The sequence below is a fragment of the Pseudophryne corroboree genome, chromosome 12 (assembly GCF_028390025.1).
Source record: "Pseudophryne corroboree isolate aPseCor3 chromosome 12, aPseCor3.hap2, whole genome shotgun sequence".
Taxonomy (NCBI): domain Eukaryota; kingdom Metazoa; phylum Chordata; class Amphibia; order Anura; family Myobatrachidae; genus Pseudophryne; species Pseudophryne corroboree.
In genome coordinates this window covers 23,790,036-23,810,428 of record NC_086455.1, presented here as the reverse complement: position 1 = coordinate 23,810,428, position 20,393 = coordinate 23,790,036, and the positions used below count along the sequence as shown (strand labels likewise).

Below are 20,393 nucleotides of genomic sequence, written 5' to 3'. Positions count from 1 at the left end.
ATCTGAAACACCCAGGGCCAGATGTAGTAAGCCTTGAAAAGTGATAAAGTGGAGAGTGCTAAAGTACCAGCCAATCAGCTCCTCACTGTCATCTTACAGGTTGTGGTTTTTTTTTTAAATGACAGTAGCTATTGTTTTGCAGTTTATCATTCTCCACTTTATCACTTTTCAAGGCTTAGTACATTTGGCTGATAAACTTTTAATACTTACCTGTAAACCTACATGCATGATACTTATCTGAGTATCACAGCAGCCCTTGTCAGTGTCGTTATTTTAGATAAGTTTTATTGTTAAAGGGGTTTGGTAAAACATGTGGGAGACACTCAACCTCATATCTGCCAATAGGGGGTTTATAAATACTGTAACAATAAAAAGTGAAATATTAAAGTGTCCAGCTAAATAAAATCTAAAAGTGTCCAAATAAATAAAAGCCTTGATGACTTCCCAGACTGCTCCCCAGGGGATGGCTGCTGTCAGAGAGAAGAGGAGCAATGAGTTAGCTGGGGACTGATCAGTGTGAAATAGAGAATAGTTTTCTGTCCAGAAATGGAATTACTGTCTCATCCGTGGCTTGATAAATTGCATCAAGAAACTCTCCCCATAGTTCACAACGGGGACAGCCTTAGCCAGAGAAAACTATGACATCTCCAGAGAGAAGCATTTAATAAATTGTAGAATTTCTCCAAAGAAATGTCTCTTGACAATTGATAAACGGAGTCCCTTAAGGGCCCTACACATTGAGCGATCCGCCGCCGAGCTGCCCAACGGCGGATACGGCCGACGGGCGACCCAGCGGCGGGGGGACAGTGACGGGAGGAGTGAAGTTTCCTCACTCCCCCCCCCCCGTCACCCGGCTCCATAGAAGTGCAGGCAAATATGGACGAGATCATCCATTTTGGCCTGCATGCACAGGCCAGTGGCGGTTCTTGCCACGGGCAAGCGGTACTTTTGCCCGGGGCGCCGCCTTCCGGAGGGCGCCGGCGCCATCCGGAGGGCGCCGCACCAGGGCAAGAACCGCCACTGTGCCCCCCGCAGTGCCCTGCTGTGCCCCCCGCTTTGAAGGGAACCAGACGCGTAGCGTCTAGTTTCCCTTCATTGAGAGGACCTTAGTTGTGCGGTGCGCGATGACGTCATCGCGCACCGCACAGCAAAGGTCCTCTACATGAAGGGAAACTAGACGCTACGGTCTAGTTTCCCTTCGTCTAGAGGACCTTTGCTGTGCGATGCGCGATGACGTCATCGCGCACCGCACAGAATAGTGGCACAGACACTAGGGGGTCATAATTGACCTCTAGTGTCTATGCTGTTCTATGGAAGAGACGTAATAACGTCTCTCCCATAGATCGAAGAGAGGAGAGCAGAAGATCGGCGCCGCCGGCGGAGGGGGTCTGGATCAGGAACGGGGATGGTAAGTATTCTTTTTATTTATTTTTATTTTTTCTTTCAGCGCGTTGACCACGCCCCCAATTGAAGCCACGCCCCATATTTTGCCCGGGGCGCCACAAACCTTAGAACCGGCCCTGGCACAGGCGATGGGGCACCAGCGATGAACGAGCGCGGGGCCAGGAATACATGGGGCGGGATGTACTAAGCAGAAAATGCGGTAAACCCCCTGTTTAGTGCATTTTCCTAATGTACTATCCCCTGGCCGCCAGGTCAGTGCCACGGTGGGGTTTGCCAATTTATGCTTCCGATACCCCATAGAGGCCTATGGGCTTCTCTCCGCAGCGCTGTGTGAGCCCCGCGGCCTGCCCCGTCACCCTGCGCATGCACAGACTAACTCCCGCAGCCGAATCCCGGAAGTCAGGCTGCTGCAGCGCATCATGGATGACAGTTCTTATCGGGAAGAGCTGTCCTCCGCAATGCTGATCGCATATGTAAGTACATGTGCGATCAGCATTGGGGCACTGGGTGGCGATGTGCATTAGTACAGACCGCCCATAATGAGGGGAATGCAAGAATATATGGGATATACAGCAGGTATACATGAGTTACAGCAGGTTTAAATTGGGGGGGGAGGAGCTATACATTGTCTACGGTGCAAGTATACATGAGGGAGAGCTGGTATACATTGGGCAGGGGGTGCTGGGTACATGTGATGCAGCGTCCAATAGAAGCAGGACTGCACTTTGGTATTACTAGGGCAACAATTTACAGATTGTGATTGTGCTATATAGTGTAACCCACCAGGGTTGGACTGACCCACAGGGGAACAGGGGAAACCATCTTCCTCTAGGGAATCAGGTTCCAGACTGTGCACATGAATTATAAATTATACATATATTACCTTATATTGCACAGGACTATGGTGTATTCTCTACAGTACATTTCTGTTATTAATCTGGTACATTATAATGCATGCACTAGTAGTCCATGCACTCTTTAATGGTTATACAAGACTCTGAAGTTTGGCCACGCCCCTAAACAGGGGCCCCTAAAATTGCATTCCCCCGGTGGGCCCTTTATGCCCCAGTCCGACACTGTAACCCACCACCACTACCTATAAAACATTATATGAATACATATACCTTAGACCCAACACTACTACCTACAGTATAACACAGTACATCGACACCTAGAACCGGCACTACTAACTACTGTATAACACATTAAAGTAACACACATTACAGCACCATCCATGACCACTACTACTTATAAAGCAGGCTTTGCAGTACTGGTCCCTTACAACAGAAATGCACGGGGGGCGGAGGGTAAAGGGGGATATTAGGCACGCTAGGGTAGGGTCAGGTCAAAGAGGCCTGGTGGTCCCTGCAGCTTGCTTCCAGAGTTTGCAGGGGTCCATGCAGTGCAGGTCCCTTGCGGCCGGAGGATGCCACGGTATGCACCCGTAGGTCCTTGTAGGTGCTGAGAACAAAGAAGCAGGAGAGAGCACCAGCCACATGAACTTCCAGCTCTGGGGCAGCCGTGGACTAGCTGAAAGTAGCTCTGCCCCCTCCCCAATGCCAGATACAGGACAGCAGAGATTACTGTGCGCAGGTGGCAGCTGTTGTCCCCTGTGGAGTCAGGATAATAGGGAGACAGCATTCCCTGAATGAGCGCACGCTGATATATAGCTCTCCTGACACCTGCTACATGACCGGAGGTGCAGCTGTAGCAAGGGCGAGTGTTCTCGTGCAGTCACTGGCCTTGCTACTAGGCACCATGTGCCTCCTTGTGTGGGATGGGCCAGGATCCGGAAGGATCCTGGCGCCGTCCCATGGGGCAGGAGGTAGCGCTGGCACCGGGCAGCACTGGGGACCTGGACCAGCATCTACCTGCCCAACTGGCTGCAGAGTACGGCAGCGGGCGTGGGGGTGGTGGTGAATCGACACTGCCGCTCCACATGGGTGATGGCGGTGGGCCTGCATCCTCCAGGTCTCAGGCCCCGCCAATCCCAGTGCCGCACTTTGAATTTGACACCAGCTTTGAGCCAATCATGGCTCACAAGCTGGCGACCAACCAGAAGTGGCGACGGTGAGCCAATCCTGGCTCACCATGTCATAGACCCGCCCCCTGGCACTGGATTATATTAGCCAGAGCCGGGCACGAGGCCTCAGTTCTTTGGCAGGGAAGGAGCACAAAAGAGTGCCTGAAGATTGAAGATAGAAGATGGCGCCGGAAGTCCTGGAGGGTGGCGGCAGTTATGAAAGAGCTGTTACACGCCGCAACCAGCCGGGTGAAGTTCAAAGAGCCGACACCTGTTGGTGAAGACATCGGAAGCCCTAAGACAGCATTGTGCGACGAAAAAGAGCTTTCACCGGCCACTGCTTCCCAGTTGAAGACTCCAGGAAGCCCGGAGGTGGTGGGAGCCGTCCCGCCTCCGGCAAAGACCACGCGGTGGGCGGGGCAGGACCAGGCTTGGTCCAACCACAGCCCTTAGGACGGGTAAGTCCAAGGGATTCCCCTTTTCCTCCTAGACCCCCAGGGTTCGGGCACTAGGCCTGTGGGGCATAGCAGGTACTAGGCCTGAGGTGCAGCAGGTGGGTACTAGGCCTGGGCACATAAGGGGGCATTAGGCCCAACAGGATTGCGCACTAGGCGGGCACTTGGCCATGGGAGCAATACGGGCATTAGGGCCAATAGGATTGTGCGAGCTGTCAGGGCACTAGGCCTGTAGGGATAGGATTCAGCCCCCAATGGCAACAATAGGCTGGGGAACAGTGGGCAGGAAGCCCAAAGCTATTGTGTTGATGATAGGGTTGGCACTGGCAAGGACACAAGGCCCAGTAGTCTTACATGTTGTGATTAACCGCAGGAGTGATAAGTCGGCACTAGGCCATGGTATCTCTTTATACAGCGCTAGGCCGCAGGTTGGATAAGTCAGAACTAGGCTGTGGTATCTCCGGATCCGGCACTAGGCCCCTAGACCCCTAGGTTTAGGGTGAACAGTCAGGCCCCATCATTGCCCCAGTACCTGGGTTATGAACAGGTGCTCATAGGACGGGGGTGTTGTCCGAACAGGAGCCGAGTGTGAAAATAGGCAGACACCGCCAGACAGTGTCCGACTCCTCCTACTTATCAATCCATTCCAGCCTCTAGTGTACGGTCCCCGGGGCATAGACTGTGAGCGTGCCCTTCCAATCCATGTGTGACTGGGTGCAGGGGAGCTGTGGGCCCTGGAGGCAGCCTGGGCCCCATAGCAGCTGCATTCCCTGCACCCATGGTAGTTACGCCACTGGTTGCTATATAAATAGTGATATTAAAAACAAGATTGTATGCACTACACAATAAAGTTGAAAGAAGAGTGTGGCTATAAAGTAAAATAAACAGTCCAATGGATAAGATCAGTGGATCCAGCCTTTTGTGGTTGTTTTTTTGGTTAAAGATTTGGGATGTACAGTACTAAGCAGTGAAAATAGTGGAGAAGTGAGCAGTGGAGAAGTTGCCCATGGCAACCAATCAGCATTGAAGTAACATTTATAATTTGCATACTATAAAATTATATAGAGCAGCTGATTGGTTGCCATGGGCAACTTCTCCACTGACTGACTTCTCCACTTTTTTCACTGCTTAGTACATTTCCCCCTTAGAGGCTTATGTAATAACCTGTGAGCTGCATGCTTGTGAGTCTGCCCATATTTTTAAAGTGGCAATCATTTAAAAGTAAAAAACAGGCTGTTTTTTACTTTTAAATGTTTGCCGCTTTAAGAATATGGCAGTTTTTATGTTTTAAATGATTGCCACTTTAAAAATCAAGGGCAGACTCACTGTAATTTCTACACCACATAAGCCCTTTATAGTCAATGTAATTCAACATTTCTTTGGTTACAGGTGATACACATTGGCCCTCATTCCGAGTTGTTCGCTCGTTAGCTGCTTTTAGCAGCCGTGCAAACGCTAAGCCGCCGCCCTCTGGGAGTGCATCTTAGCTTAGCAGAAGTGCGAACGAAAGGATCGCAGTGCTGCTACAAAAAAAGATTGTGCAATTTCTGAGCAGCTCCAGACCTACTCCTAGCTAGCGATCACTTCAGACTGTTTAGTTCCTGCTTTGACGTCACGAACACGCCCTGTGTCGGCCAGCCACGCCTGCGTTTCCCCAGCCACTCCTGCGTTTGTATCTGACACGCCTGTGTTTTTACACACACTCCCCGAAAACGGTCAGTTACCTCCCAGAAACACCCACTTCCTGTCAATCACTCTGCGGCCAGCAGTGCGACTGAAATGCATCGCTACACCTTGTGTGAAACTGCATCGGCTTTTGTGAAAGTACATCGCGCGTGCGCATTGCGTCCCATACGCATGCGCAGAAGTGCCGCTGTTTTACCTAATCGCTGCGCTGCGACCGAAAAACAGCTAGCGAACAACTCGGAATGACCACCATGACCTTTTGGAAAATTGGAACCTGGAACAAAGTCGATCAAATAGAGGTGAGGTGTAAAAGATTTGTTAATGTGTATGCAAAAGAGGATTGTGAACAGTAAGAAGGTAAAGATAGCCGGGGCTCTGAGACAGTCACAAGGATAAAGAAAATTTGAGGTTTGAATTTTTTTCCCCCCAAGACAAACAACTAACACAAAAGTTCCAGGAGAGGCGCTGACTGGATCTCCCGTCTATGACCATAAGAGGTTTTGGTTTTTTTTCTAAAAACCATAAATCTCTGCACTCGAACAATACTGGTAGTAATGTGGTGATACTTCAAAGCACAATATAGGTGCCATAATACCGCATGACTCACATTGTGCGTGCGAGAAGCACATGACCTGATCAGGAGGGAGGAGGTGATTTCCTGAGCCAAACACTGAACCAGCCATGTGCAGGGAACAGGAAATTGCTGACCTGTGGGTCTTTGACCTGTGGGGTCTTTGTCACTTGTGGAAACGATCAAGTGGTGAAAAGAAATGAAACAAAAACAGGTGTTCATCACAGCTATATAAAAGGAAAGTTTAGGGACAGTTCACTAGCAGCCCCTGACCTCCAGCAGTTGGTATTGTGATTTGCAGCTGGACACATTAGTGCTCTGGGGGCAGGGGAGGGGGGGGGGGGGGGGGATTTTGCCCACCTTGCACTTCTGATACAGGCGCATGCAAACCAGAGTGCTGTTCACACGACATTTTGGGGTGCGATTTCAGCAGTGACCCCATAATCACTCCGGGAGGCCATGGCAGGAGGAGCAACTCCGTCACGCACATCTGCAGAATGGATCTCCTCAGTTACAGTCGGGGGGGGGGGGGGGGGGGCTATGCAGATGGGGTGTGTTATGGAAGGTAGACCTCTATTGGTCGACAGTAACTAGGTCGCAGGGTCTCTAGGTCGACAGGTCAAAAGATCGACATGAGTTTTTTTTTTTTTTTAAGTTGTGTCGTTTTCTCCGTACAGTGACCGGGAAACCCAATTAGTGCACCGTGTCCGCTCGCCATGCTTCAGGTTACTATTCCCAATCGTAGTCCGCGTGGATCGTTAAGTATGAAAATGTTCAAAAAGAAAAAAAAATTGTGAAAAACTCATGTCGACCTTTTGACCTGTCAACCTAGAACATCGTTACTGTCAACCAATGGTGGTCGACCTAGTTACTGTCGACCTAGAGACCGTATCCCAGGCAGATGACATGATCACATGAAATGTCATGCGACTGCGTCAGGGAAAGCGTTTAATCACTTTGCGACTGAAGTGGGTTTTTTTGTTATATTTTTAAAGCACACAAGTAAATGTTATGTTATTTTTTTCTACATTTAGGGGCACAAACGCTTAACAGTATATACAGTATTACAGCACATACAGTATTATGGCCCAAGAACTACGGTGTATGTTTTAAGGCCCGTATTCATGGGCCGATGTGGGAGAGATGTGTGCTGAGCGAACCGCTCAGCACACATCTCTCCCACCGCTCAGCACAACGCAAGGTGAAATGAGCGACCTGCTAGATTGGCCTGCATGCAGGCCAATCTAGCACCAGCGATAGCGATGCGTGGGGCTGCGCATAGCTATCGCTGGGGGGGGGGGGGGGGTACACACGGAGCGATCGTGCTTAAAATCTAAGCAATCTAGTCAGATTGCTTAGATTATCGCTCCATGAGTCATTGGTGGCAGTGGGCGATATAAGTGCGGGGGTTTTGGGGGACACATAACATCTGAGTCTCACTGCGCATGTCAGCAGAGATGGACTTAGAGTTTCATTATATAGTAGACTAGTTTGCAGACGTTCTTTGCTTGGATGAAATGTGTGTGGGATCGATATCAGGAAGACAAATATTCAGGATCTATCAGAATATGTATGGTGACCCTAATTCTGTATAACATTCTGTATGACACTGATACGCGCACAGAAGTGTCACACATATTAACCGTCATGTACAAAGCTGCTCAGTCTCTAGAACTGCACCAAGATTTCTGCCATAGCACATACAGTAGGTTTCACCAAGTAAAGTAGTGACTTCTGGATAGAAGCAGAAGTTTGCACCAGCCAGGTGGAGTGTGGGCGTTCCTTGCAAAGTACATACTGGGAACACTGATGCACCTGGTTTTCAATTAGATAAAGAGGTGAAGAGGGACAATTATTGGGAGCTGACAGTGCTGCATGGAGGAACACACAGCCAATTCTACTTTATTATTTACCAGGTCTGAGCTATTGGTGAGCGGGTCCTTGATCTATACTTATGTCTTTATGTTGCACTTCAATGGAGAACAACATTTAAATGCACTCTCCCAATGTGACATATAAACTTCCTCAAACTTTTCACAGAAACAAAACGGCATATACCAATATTCTTATAACAGAATAGAACAGGGCCACCATCAATGGGGGGCTGCAGTCCCTGGCCCAGACAGAGAGAGGGGCTTGCCCCTAGCACCTACCGCTGATACCTGAAGAGCTGCACCAGCTTGTGCAACAACAGCGGAACAATGGTCAGGGAGCACTTCTTAAAAACAAGCCTTCCCTGCACATTGGCCCTCTGTGAATTGTTCCTGATTATTTTATTCTAATCATGAGAATTGTTCCTATGGACAGTGGGCATATGCATTGTCCATTGTACACGATTAAGGCTATTGGCCCTTTTGAATGCAGGAAATAGTGCACAGGATGAAAACAACGACAAGGCCTCTCACAAAAAGGAGGTCTTTACTGTATCTATATTTATATTTATCTAATGTCTAAAGATAAACATTATCTTTGGTCTAAAGGGCCGTACTGATGGGGAGATTTCCTCAGAGATGTGTGCTGAGCGGTCTAGCACAGACCGCTCAGCACACATCTCTCCCCCCGCTCAGCACAGTGCGATGTGCTGAGCAAAAGGGGGGGGGGAGTGGCGACACGGGGGGCCACTCATTTCACCTAGCAGTGAAATGAACGACCTGCTAGATTAGGCCAATCTAGCACTGGCGATAGCGTCGTAACACAACCGCGCATCGCTGTCGCCGGCACCCCTGCACACGGAGCGATGTTCGATTGCCTAGAAATGAGCTGAACATCGCTCTGTGTGTACCCCCCTTTAAGACTAGTTATAGGGCCATCTATCTGTTTGAAGTATTGCAACTAAATGTTACTGAAATAAAACAGGATGGTAGATAAGGCATCTTTATATAGCCATATAATGAGCTTTAAAATTACCAATCCAACAAGAGTTACAAAAATGAACAGTTAAGTAAACCCATATGTTGCAAGAAAGGTTCCCTACCTTCTCCTTCGAAAACAGGCCGTGTCTCCATTGTAGGTGTTGGCTTGGACCCGTCATCTGAATTTAGAATGAGAAAGAAACGAAAAGAAACTACCATTATTGAGGTAAATGCTATCTACTCTACAGAACTGTTGAAGGTTTTTGGTTTGCAACGTGGCCCGGCCACGTCAACATACAGACACGAACAACAAATAATTAAACTAATCTACACATGAAAATTTTACTTTATTAACAAACATTTTTTTACTGATCAAAATGTGAAGCACTACATTGGAAATTATTTTGATGCGTCACTGGACCATACCATTATTACTTAAGAGCAATTAAGACTAGAAAGTTATTTAACAAACTTCTATAATAAAGATAGAGATAGATAGATTGATAGATAGATAGATAGATAGATAGATAGATAGATAGATAGATAGATAGATAGATAGATAGATAGATAGATAGATAGATAGATCTATTAATACAGTTTAGTGGAAGGTTAAAGAGGCAATAATCTACTAGATTGGGGGGATAATAATAATAAAAAAATACTAAAACAAGTTGTATTTATGCCAATATAAGCTTAAGTAAAGTAAAAAAGTTGATGCCTAACCAGTATCTTGCTAGACAAAAACTCTTAATTGCGTAAAAACCCTACTGGGATTACACATATTTCAAAAATTTAGACCAAACCCTCTTCTATTCAGAATTCCTTTTGCTGAACACCCTTTTCTACTCCTCCTCCGGGAACTGTCCTTCCGATCACTTGTCCTCTACCTCCTGATGTCATTTTGTGGACCTAACCATATCATTGAATAAGGACAGACAGACAAGTCTTCCACCCTTCAAATTTTGGAAGGATGGATATGTATCATGTGCCTCCTTTATGCAAAGTATACCAACAATGTCTCCTAGGTCCTTGCAACTCATTCTTCCAAAATTGCCATGGATTGTGAGGGTTTTAATTGGGTGTTGACTTCACCATGTTTTATGGACTTCAATCCCTATGTTATTTGCATTTGCGCTTCCTTTTTCTTTCTTTGAAAACAGTAAAATGTATTGAAAGAAAAACAAAACATTGGGGGTCATTCCGAGTTGATCGTAGCTGTGCTAAATTTAGCACAGCTACGATAATCTTCCCGGACATGCGGGGGGACGCCCAGCACAGGGCTAGTCCGCCCCGCATGTCAGTCCGCCCCCCCCCCCCCTTGCACAAGTACAAAAGCATCGCACAGGGGCGATGCTTTTGTACTTGAAGAGTAGCTCCCGATCAGCGCAGCCGGGAGTTATTTGTCGCTGCCCCGGGTCTCAGCGGCTGCGTGTGATGTTACGCAGCCGCTGCTGCCCACCCCCCGCACGGTCCGGCCACGCCTGCGTTGGCCGGACCGGGCCCCAAAAACAGCGGCTAGACGACGGTGTGCCGCCCCCTCCCCCCCAACAAACGCCTCTGCCGCCCCCTCCCACCCAGCGATTGCCTCTGCCTGGCAGTTCCGACCCGATTGATGCGCTGCGAACTGCAGCGTGCAATCGGGTCGGAATGACCCCCCGTGTCCTACAACCACTGTATTACTACTATGGCACATAAACATACAGCTGTTGGTGATCACAAAGGCAGCACTTATACAATGCACAGTGTGACAATACCCAATACTGGTAAAAGCATGGAAAGTATTGCTTGGATATTTCAAATGCAATTTTGACTGTACTAGTTTAATCCAGTTATGCAACGTCTGAATATATGTTAGCAGTGATCCCATAAGTAGCTGAGAAAACTAGCTTACATTGTAATACTGTACATCACTACTTCATGTCATATTTTGGTGTGTTGGTGTGTAATAAATGGGAACATGTTCTTAGCAAACTCTCATTTAAATTATACTGACCTCCATTGTGATCTGGTAGATTTTTTTAGATTTTTGATGGAACACACTTAGTTTCTGTAAACTAACTGCAATGCATGCAACATATATTAATATTGGGGTTGATTCCCACCATGGCGTTAATTGTGTGGAGTTTGTACATTCTCCCACGTGCTCACGTGGGTTTCCTCCAGGTACTCCGGTTGTCTCCCACAGTCCAAAAACGTACTAGTAGGTTAACTGGCTCCCGAATAAAAATTACTTGTGTGTGTGCGTGTTTGTGTGCGCTATATAAATAACAGTCAATGAATGCATACAGATAGATCCAGGGTTATCTTGGCTTCTTTCCTGTGACTAGGCAAACCATGGTTTATTTACATAAACTCTTCATCTATTGTTCTCAGCTGCAATACAATACAAAGAACAATACAGCAGGGGATTAAGTAATTACAGCAGGGGATTAAGTCCGACTGCCCAGTTTTAGTTAATCCCATCAAAGGCCAAGATAAACATGGAACCATCTGTATAGTATGCTTGTGCATAGGAGTGTGGCAGAGTGGTCCTGATTCAGAGATAGATGCTAACTGAGTGCAATGTTTGCAGATATTAGCCAATATTTGTGCAGTTGAGTTTATGTGGTACAGTGAAAGTATGAATTATTCCTAAAGCCTCTATGGTGCATGTGTTACGCCGACTGTACACACAAATGCGCTGTTGCATACTGGCATCAAATAAGGCGAGGCAAAGCAATGGGTGTTCCAGGGTAGTGTCTGGGAGGTGGCCTGAAGTAAACACAAAAAAAGCGACATTTTGTGGGCATGATGAACATCTTCTTCGACAGAGGCCACGTTCACATGAAAACCCTGCACCTGCCATAGACTGGTTCAAGAGTCCACGTTGAATGCTATGGTGCACCAGTTGTGGACTGTCTTTATCCACCAGTGGATCTACTGCATACAGAGGTGCAGAAAATGGGCATCTCAGTGTTTGGACTCTCTGGTGCATGTTAGTGCAGAAGGGGAAAGCTGAAACTTGCATTTGCATATTCTCACACCCGTGGACCATAGAGAGCGTGGTAATGTAGGGAGCGTGGCTGAATCAGACAGAGCATAGCAATGTCCCCTACGAAAAAAACATTTTAACAACATACACTTGTAAGTGCAGAGCCGCAAAACAACCCTGTGTGCTCCACAGGGGGGTGTTGTACACCCCTCAGCCAGGGACTGATCCTAGGGGGGCGGAGGTGCATCAGTATGTAACCTAGCTCGAGAAGCAGGCCCCTTATCCTCAACCAGCACCATGTTCTCAGTGATATTCGGGAAGACGGCGCATGTGCACTAGAGTGCCAAGACATACACAATGTTGTGGTCTTTGCTTTACTGTGCGGCACCATCTTCCCAAAGGTGTCATTGGGAAGTTGGCGACGCCCCTCCTCCCCTTGGCACCAGTGTGTGGATGCAGCAGCATCCACTCACTGACTCAGGCCTAGTATGTTCCCCCTGAGGCATGCTCAATCCATAAGTTCAATGGTCCCCTTGATGGATGTGTCCAGAATACACATTATTATTATGTTTTACTTATATGGTGCCACCAAATGTCCATATCGCCATACAGTGAAAACATACAATGATACACAAACAATTCAATGTAAAAACTTCAATGAGGCCGTACAACTAGTGAGATATAAAGACACTTTAGTGAGAGCAGTTAATACACAGTAGAACTCAATGTCCACCGTACTAGCATGCAATGAGTGCACATCTCTTGCCTGGCTTCCACCGTACTAGCATGCAATGAGTGCACATCTCTTGCCTGGCTTCCACCGTACTAGCATGCAATGAGTGCACATCTCTTGCCTGGCTTCCACCGTACTAGCATGCAATGAGTGCACATCTCTTGCCTGGCTTCCACCGTACTAGCATGCAATGAGTGCACATCTCTTGCCTGGCTTCCACCGTACTAGCATGCAATGAGTGCACATCTCTTGCCTGGCTTCCACCGTACTAGCATGCAATGAGTGCACATCTCTTGCCTGGCTTCCACCGTACTAGCATTCAATGAGTGCACATCTCTTGCCTGGCTTCCACCGTACTAGCATGCAATGAGTGCACATCTCTTGCCTGGCTTCCACCGTACTAGCATGCAATGAGTGCACATCTCTTGCCTGACTTCCACCGTACTAGCATGCAATGAGTGCACATCTCTTGCCTGGCTTCCACCGTACTAGCATGCAATGAGTGCACATCTCTTGCCTGGCTTCCACCGTACTAGCATGCAATGAGTGCACATCTCTTGCCTGGCTTCCACCGTACTAGCATGCAATGAGTGCACATCTCTTGCCTGACTTCTTTCTGTTGCATTGGGGGGGGGGGGACCTTAAAAGAAAGAAAACCATAAGAACATTTAAAGAGTTCTCTCAGGGGGAGCTGAAAGATGGACTGTGCTCTATAGCATCTGCTTTTCTATTTCATTGTATGATTAAAGAACGTCGGGAGTGAAAGATCAGAACGTTTCTTGTGCTGTAATGATGCCTTTGATTTAACATAAACACTAATAGCAGAAATGACATCCATATTCCTAAAACACTATTCTCTGAGGGCGAGCCAAGTTACTGTACCTGACGTTATTTGAGTTATAATAACCAGAGCCAGGCTGAGGCCTTGTTCTACTCTAGGTATTGGACAGTTTAGGTCTACATGATTCCCCTTACAAATTCGCTCTCATCTCTTCTGTACTGGCCAGCGTACAGGTCACCGTGGAAGAAACAGACTGACAAAGTATACTGTACTATGGGGGGTCATTCCGAGTTGATCGCTCGCTAGCAGTTTTAAGCAGCCGTGCAAACGCTATGCCGCCTCCCACTGGGAGTGTATTTTAGCTTAGCAGAAGTGCGAACGCAAGGATCGCAGAGCGGCTGAAAAGTTTTTTTGTGCAGTTTTAGAGTAGCTCAAAACCTACTCAGCGCTTGCGATCACTGCAGACTGTTCAGTTCCTGTTTTGACGTCACAAACACGCCCTGCGTTCGCCCAGCCACGCCTGCATTTTTCCTGCCACGCCTGCGTTTTTTCGAACACTCCCTGAAAACGGTCAGTTGACACCCAAAAACGCCCACTTCCTGTCAATCACTCTGCGGCCAGCAGTGCGACTGAAAAGCTTCGCTAGACCCTGTGTGAAACTACATCATTCGTTGTAATAGTGCGCATTGTGCCGCATACGCATGCGCAAAAGTACAGTTTTTTTGCCTCATCGCTGCACAGCGAACGAATGCAGCTAGTGATCAACTCGGAATGACCCCCTATATTTGCTGGAGGACTGTTAAATACATACTTATACACCTATCAGGAAGCGCATAGGTGTATAGGAACGCTACAATACTACAAAGCATTCATCAGTTCTGTCACTTTTTCAACCTTCGGTTTTCAGTCCATGACCTAGGCTAGACTGAAGAAGGTCTCATTAAATCTATGGTGGCCTCTAGTTACATATAATAACACATTACGTTACTGGTTTGCTGTGGTCATAAAAATAAGGGCTTGCAGTAAATCTCCTTTCACAGTTTAAAAGTAGCAGGTAAAGCATTTTGGTGATTGTCACTGCTGTACTAACATCTAATGGGGATCCGGTCTTTAGGTCCTACAGCACTTAGGTCGAAACTCATTAGGTCAACCACTATTGGTCGACATGAGTTTTTCCCATTTTTTTTTCTTTTTCATTTTTCATACTTTACGATCCACAGGGACTATGATTGGGAGCGCAGCGGTAGTGGAGCGAGGCACCTTGCCCGAAGCATGGCGAGTGAAGCAAGGGGACACGGTGCACTAATTGGGGTTCCCGGTCACTTTACAAAGAAAATGACACCCCCCCCAAAAAAAAAAATGTTCACCTTCTTCCACGTCGACCTTATGACCAGGTCGACCTATTTCAGGTGTCGACTTAGTCACTGTCAACTAATAGTGGTCGACCCAATGACTGTCCACTCTATGATCCACACCCCATCCAATACTGCATTGTCACCTAAGTCGGCAGACCTTTACGTTCACCACTCACAAATTACTGTAATATGGGTGTTTGTGTAAGAAGGAGGACCAATCAGAAGTCACTATTTCTGTGAGGACAGATACTGATTGGTCCTTCTCATGCCCCCCTGTAAGACACCCCCCACCCCCCACATCCCCACTAGGAGGTCATGAAGCCCAGGTTTTAAATCAGGGATGCAACAGCCCTAGGACAAAGAGCGGCTCCAGTGATTAATGCCCTTCAGCCTGCCCAGGAATTCTGCTTTGAGATGGAAGTCCAGTATTTATACATAAATCAAATAAGTTTAATGTTCCTGATGTAATACCCCATTCTTATTTTTAAATTACAGCGCCACCTATTGTATGCATATTGTATGCGTACTTTTAGCTTATAGACAATCAACACTGCTGGTACTGCATACTGTATTTTAAGAGGCCAATGCAATTCAGAAACGTTCCAAGGAATTACAAACATTCTTCTAAATGTCATATTGTCATTTTCTTAAAATACTAACAAATAAAAAAAAAAACAACAACTTTGTTTCCCAAATGCAGCAAATTGTTTTATTTTCGTTTACAACACAAAGTTGAAATTTAAATGTGAAAAGGTAAAATGATAACTCAAAATTAAAAGAATACTGTCACTGTACACCCACTCTCCCCAGCTGCTACAATAACACGGGTCAGGTGGCCAGAACATGCATAGTTTAGGAGCTGCACACCTATGCTGGCGCTACTTTCCTGTCCATGCTTTTATGTTTCAATTAGATGGTCTATGACCGATGTCGAATACTTTTTCCATCAATTGGGGAGAACCAGATGGTTTCCCACCATCGATGGTTTAGTGCTACCGATTTTTTTTTTCATGATAGTGTCAGGGCACATAGCTTAGCCCCGCCCCCTGACAACCACAAAGCCACGCCCCCTGGCTCTGATTGGCCAGCATTACAGTCAACAGTAATGCAGGGGGTGACCATTGATGGGTAAACCCATCGATGGCTCCTTTACAGATGATTTTACACCATCAAGGTTATCCATCAATGGTGACCATTGATGGATAACCTACCGATGGCCATCCCTAGTTTGAATGTCCACATTTTGCAATGAATGTTATCGACTGGACATGCCAAGGCATTTTCGTCCAATCAGCAGCACGACAACCGTTACAATCAATCTGTGTACATTTAAACTTCTCCAAGCCAATGTGGGGAAATAACTAGAACAACTAAAGCTGGAAGGGGACAGTCGTCATTTTTCTAATTAGCCACATAACTAGATTTATTGACACCCTGGGTGCAAAAATATGCTTCAGGCTCCCTTTTCCGCTCCACCCCAAGTTCATAATAAGCCACATGGCAAAGGGTGACAGGGAGAGGGAGAGGTAGTCAGTGGGTGATGGGGAGAGGGTAACAGGGAGACGGAGAGGCCAGGGAGAAGCAGTAGTCGACAGGTAGAGAGTGCCAAAGAGAGACAGTGGGTGACAGGGAGAAGGTTACAGGCAATGGGTGACAGGGAGAAGAAGAGGGTGACAGGGAGAGGCAGTGCGTGATGGGGAGAGAGTGACAAGGAGAGGGTGATAAGGAGAAGATGACAGGGAGATGCAGATTGTGACACCAGAAAGAGGCAGTGTGTGAAGGAGAGAGTGTGACAGGGAGATACAGTGGGTGATGCTTGGAAGAGGCAGGTGAAAGGGAGATAATGCCAGGCAGAGTGACTGAGAGGTTGACGAGGTCGTGAGTGACAGGGAGAGTGATAGGCAGTGGGTGACAGGGAGAGGATAATATGGAGAGGCAGTGGGTGAGAGAAAGCGGGTGATGGAGAAAGGTGTGGGTGATGACAGGGAGAGGGTGACAGGCAGTAGGTGACAGGAAGACTATGACTGAGAGAGGTAGTGGGTGGGGTCACACGCAGTGGATGATACGGAGAGGGTGACAGGCAGTGAGTGACAGAGAAGCAGTGAGTGACTCCAAAGAGTGACAGGGAGAGGTTAACAGAGAGGCAGTGGGTGATGCTAGGGTTCTGGGTGACACCAGGAAGTGGGTGACGGGGAGAGGGTGTGGGTGACAGGGAGAGGTAAACAGTGGGTGATGCCAGGGAGAGGGTGATAGGCAGTGGGTGATGGAGAAGGCAGTGGGTGAAGCCAGGAATAGGGTTACTAGCAGTGGGTGGCTAATACATTATAATTAAATTATCTGGCCCAGAACTGCAGCGCATGGATGGCAGCTCCTCCTTGGGCTTTTACACCAGGTACTGTTATGAGATGGCGACGTCAGTTTCCCAGTAGAGAGGAATAAGGAGAGGGAAGGGGAGGAGCTGGGAGGAGAGGGGACTGCGGCTCCTCCTCTCCCTCCGGAAGGACTGTCACTGAGCTCTGGCAGCAGTTGAGCATCAGGCACTGCTGAGCTGCTCACTCTGATGACTGAGGGACTGGCTGCTGGTGGTAGAGCAGGAACTTACGGCCCCTTCACTGAGGAAGGCCTCAGTGCAATGTCACTAGTTCTGCCTTTGGTGTATACAGTCAGTATGACGACATTCGGCAGCAGAAGGTCAACATTGATGATTGAAACATAGAATTTGATGGCAGATAAGCATCACTTGGCCCATGTAGTCAGCCACACTAGGGTTAATTATTGTCTGGAGCCAATTAACCTACCGGTAAATTTTTGGATTGTGGGAAAAAACTGGAATACCCAGAAGAAACCCACGCAAGCACGGGGAGAATATACAAACTCCACACAGGGCGGTGGTGGGAATTGAACCCATGACCTCAGTGCTGTGAGGCAGTAATGTATTACACCAACCGTACTGCCCACATGATTAAAATTTCAACATCATTAATGTCGATACCTGCAGAATCCAATGACAACATTGTCACAATCAGTTTGCAGTTATAAGAAGATTTCTACTTTCTAAACCAATTATTTAAAAATAAAAAAATGCCTGTCTCATTGTAACTGTTCTGTCAGATGCGGATCTGACATCTGACAACTGTATCTGTTAGCAATTGTGTTGTAAATTAAATGCATGTGTTTAAATTGTGTTCTGATTTTGTTGCCAGCCCTTTGCATAATAATACAGTCTAGTTTAAGATCCAGTTTTTATAAATAAACAAGATATGTGTATAAACTCACACATTAAATCCACACACGGATGTTCTGATCAAGGCACATGAACACCTCCTAAACAACAACAGACAAAATGATCCAATAAACAGGCTATTCATTTACACAATGAGCTATATATATATAACACGCCGCTTGTTTCATTTGTTGGCTCAATAAAAACCTACAAGAACGCTACAGTACAATGGGAAACACGTTAAGGCTTTTGATGCTACAGAGAGTAGAGGGCAAGGCCCCAAGTAACCACGTACAAGTGAGATGAAATGGGTTTGCTACTGACAAGGTTGAACAGGTGGACTTGGTAAAGGCAGTGTCGGACTGGGGCATGTAGGGCCCACCGGGGGAATGCAGTGGTAGGGGCCCATGTTAGGGGTGTGGCCAGTCTGCAGAGGGGGTGTGGCCTGCCACCTCATGGGTTTGACTAACCACTAGAGCAGGGGTGGGGAACCTCAGGCCCGCGGGCCATATAAGGCCCACAAAGCCACTTGATCCGGCCCTCCCAGGCTCACCTAACCAAGGGAGATGCCGAATGCCCGCTGAGATTTTGTTACTACCAGGCGCCCGGCTTCTTCCCCTCAGCAGCTCACTCCTGAGCTCTGGCTTCCGGCTCTGGCAGTGTGCGTGTGTGCCTGTGCGGTGCTATGGGAGAGATGTCATGACGTCTCTCCCATAGTTCTGAGGAGCGGGCAGCCAGGCAGAGGGCAAGGGTCCGGAAGCAGGAGCGGGGCTGGTGAGTATTGTGTTTTTTCTTTCTTTTAATGTGTGTGCGTGTAAGCGGTGCTACTGGGGGTCATATCTAATGGGGGCATATCTACTGGGGGCAGGCTAATTTTTAAGTTGTTCATTTTTGTATGGCCCCCGAAGGTTTTTTTTATAAATATCCAAATGGCCCTTGGTAGAAAAAAGGTTCACCACCCCTGCATTAGAGAGTGCAATGTCTGGGCCCCTTCATAAATATATACAGTAAATTCAGCTGCTGCATGCATGATAATGTATCAGATTAATAACAGCAATGCTCTGGAGAAAATACACCATAGTCCAGTATAAAGTAACATATGTATAATGTATAATTCAAGTGCACAGTCTGGAACCTGATCCTTAGAGCAGAAGGTTGGCCCCCAGGCAGTAGGGCCCACCGGTGGTTTCCCCTGTACCCCTGTGGGCCAGTCCAAGCCTGGTTAAAGGTATTGATTTAGCGATGAATGATGGGTATATTCAGTGTTTTAGTCGTCCCCCGAACTATTGGCAATGTAGGCACCCACCTTAGCACCGCCCAATGGTTGCAGCAGCTCTGGTATTTATCTTTGAAAATCTACATCTGGTAAATTGGACAAGACATGCTGGGACTAATTAATCATAACATGCGCTACGGTCTACTGCACACACTGCACCCACTATAGATACACCACTGGTTATCTCCCATTGGCTGTACTGCTAATGTAGCCACTGCTGTTTATGCAGGCCGAGGAGTCTTTGGCTTTCTTGCAGGCCCAACGTTATGGGGGAGATTCAGTTGTTCGAAAATTCAGTTGGGTGTCTGTTTTTTCCTATCTAACAGACAGGAAAAAACAAACACCCAACCGACTTTTCAAACATTTGAATTCCCCCCTATGTGTCTGGTCTCTCCAGGGTGTTCTCACCGGATGACTGTAATAATCCTTTAGATGACTTGTTGATAAGGGAGAATTCTTCCAATAGAGCAATTTCATTTGATTATTCTTTTCTTCGTACTCCGTTACAATATGATACACAGAGGTTGGGGTTAGCGCAATGGAGAGACCAATTCCCATCTTTAACTGCTGAGAAGTTGTTGTAAACACTAGAGACTTCTATTAAATTAATCCCTGCAGCATCCTGTGTAGAATAATTTTTAAACCGATTTTACAGAACATATATGTTGCCTCATTGCAGACATCTTATGGGGATGACAGAAGATCATTCATTCCCTAGGTGCGGCTTTCAAAAGTTTAACGCACTGTTTATAGGCTTGTCCAGTAACACGGAAATGTTGGACTCAGTCATGAAGTTATGTCAATAGTCATTTAGTTAATTGTTTACTACTAACTTCTGAATGGACAATACTTGGTATCTTACTTAAAGGCACTCAAGTAGCGCAAGGGGTGCGGAAAATGTTGTTACAGGTTGAGTATCCCTTATCCAAAATTCAAAATCACACATTTTTGGTTCCCCTACTGAGATAATGACATATATATATATATATATATATATATATATAACATATAGAAAGATAATCAGGTGCGCTCAGTAAATTACAACAGGGATCAGTCTCTTTCA

General features: G+C 46.9%; 1 protein-coding gene across 3 annotated transcripts in view; it reads right to left on the bottom strand.

The window, feature by feature from the left end:
- Positions 1-20,393, bottom strand: part of SMOC1 (SPARC related modular calcium binding 1) — a 255,578-nt gene that overhangs the window by 66,953 nt on the left and 168,232 nt on the right. For 2 of the 3 annotated variants that reach the window (XM_063947206.1, XM_063947207.1), the window contains one exon: positions 9,114-9,170. In XM_063947206.1, the coding sequence (XP_063803276.1) occupies positions 9,114-9,170 (57 nt within the window). Of the gene's footprint in view, positions 1-9,113; positions 9,204-20,393 lie in introns of all 3 variants that reach the window. The other variant, XM_063947205.1, reaches the window with a different exon arrangement.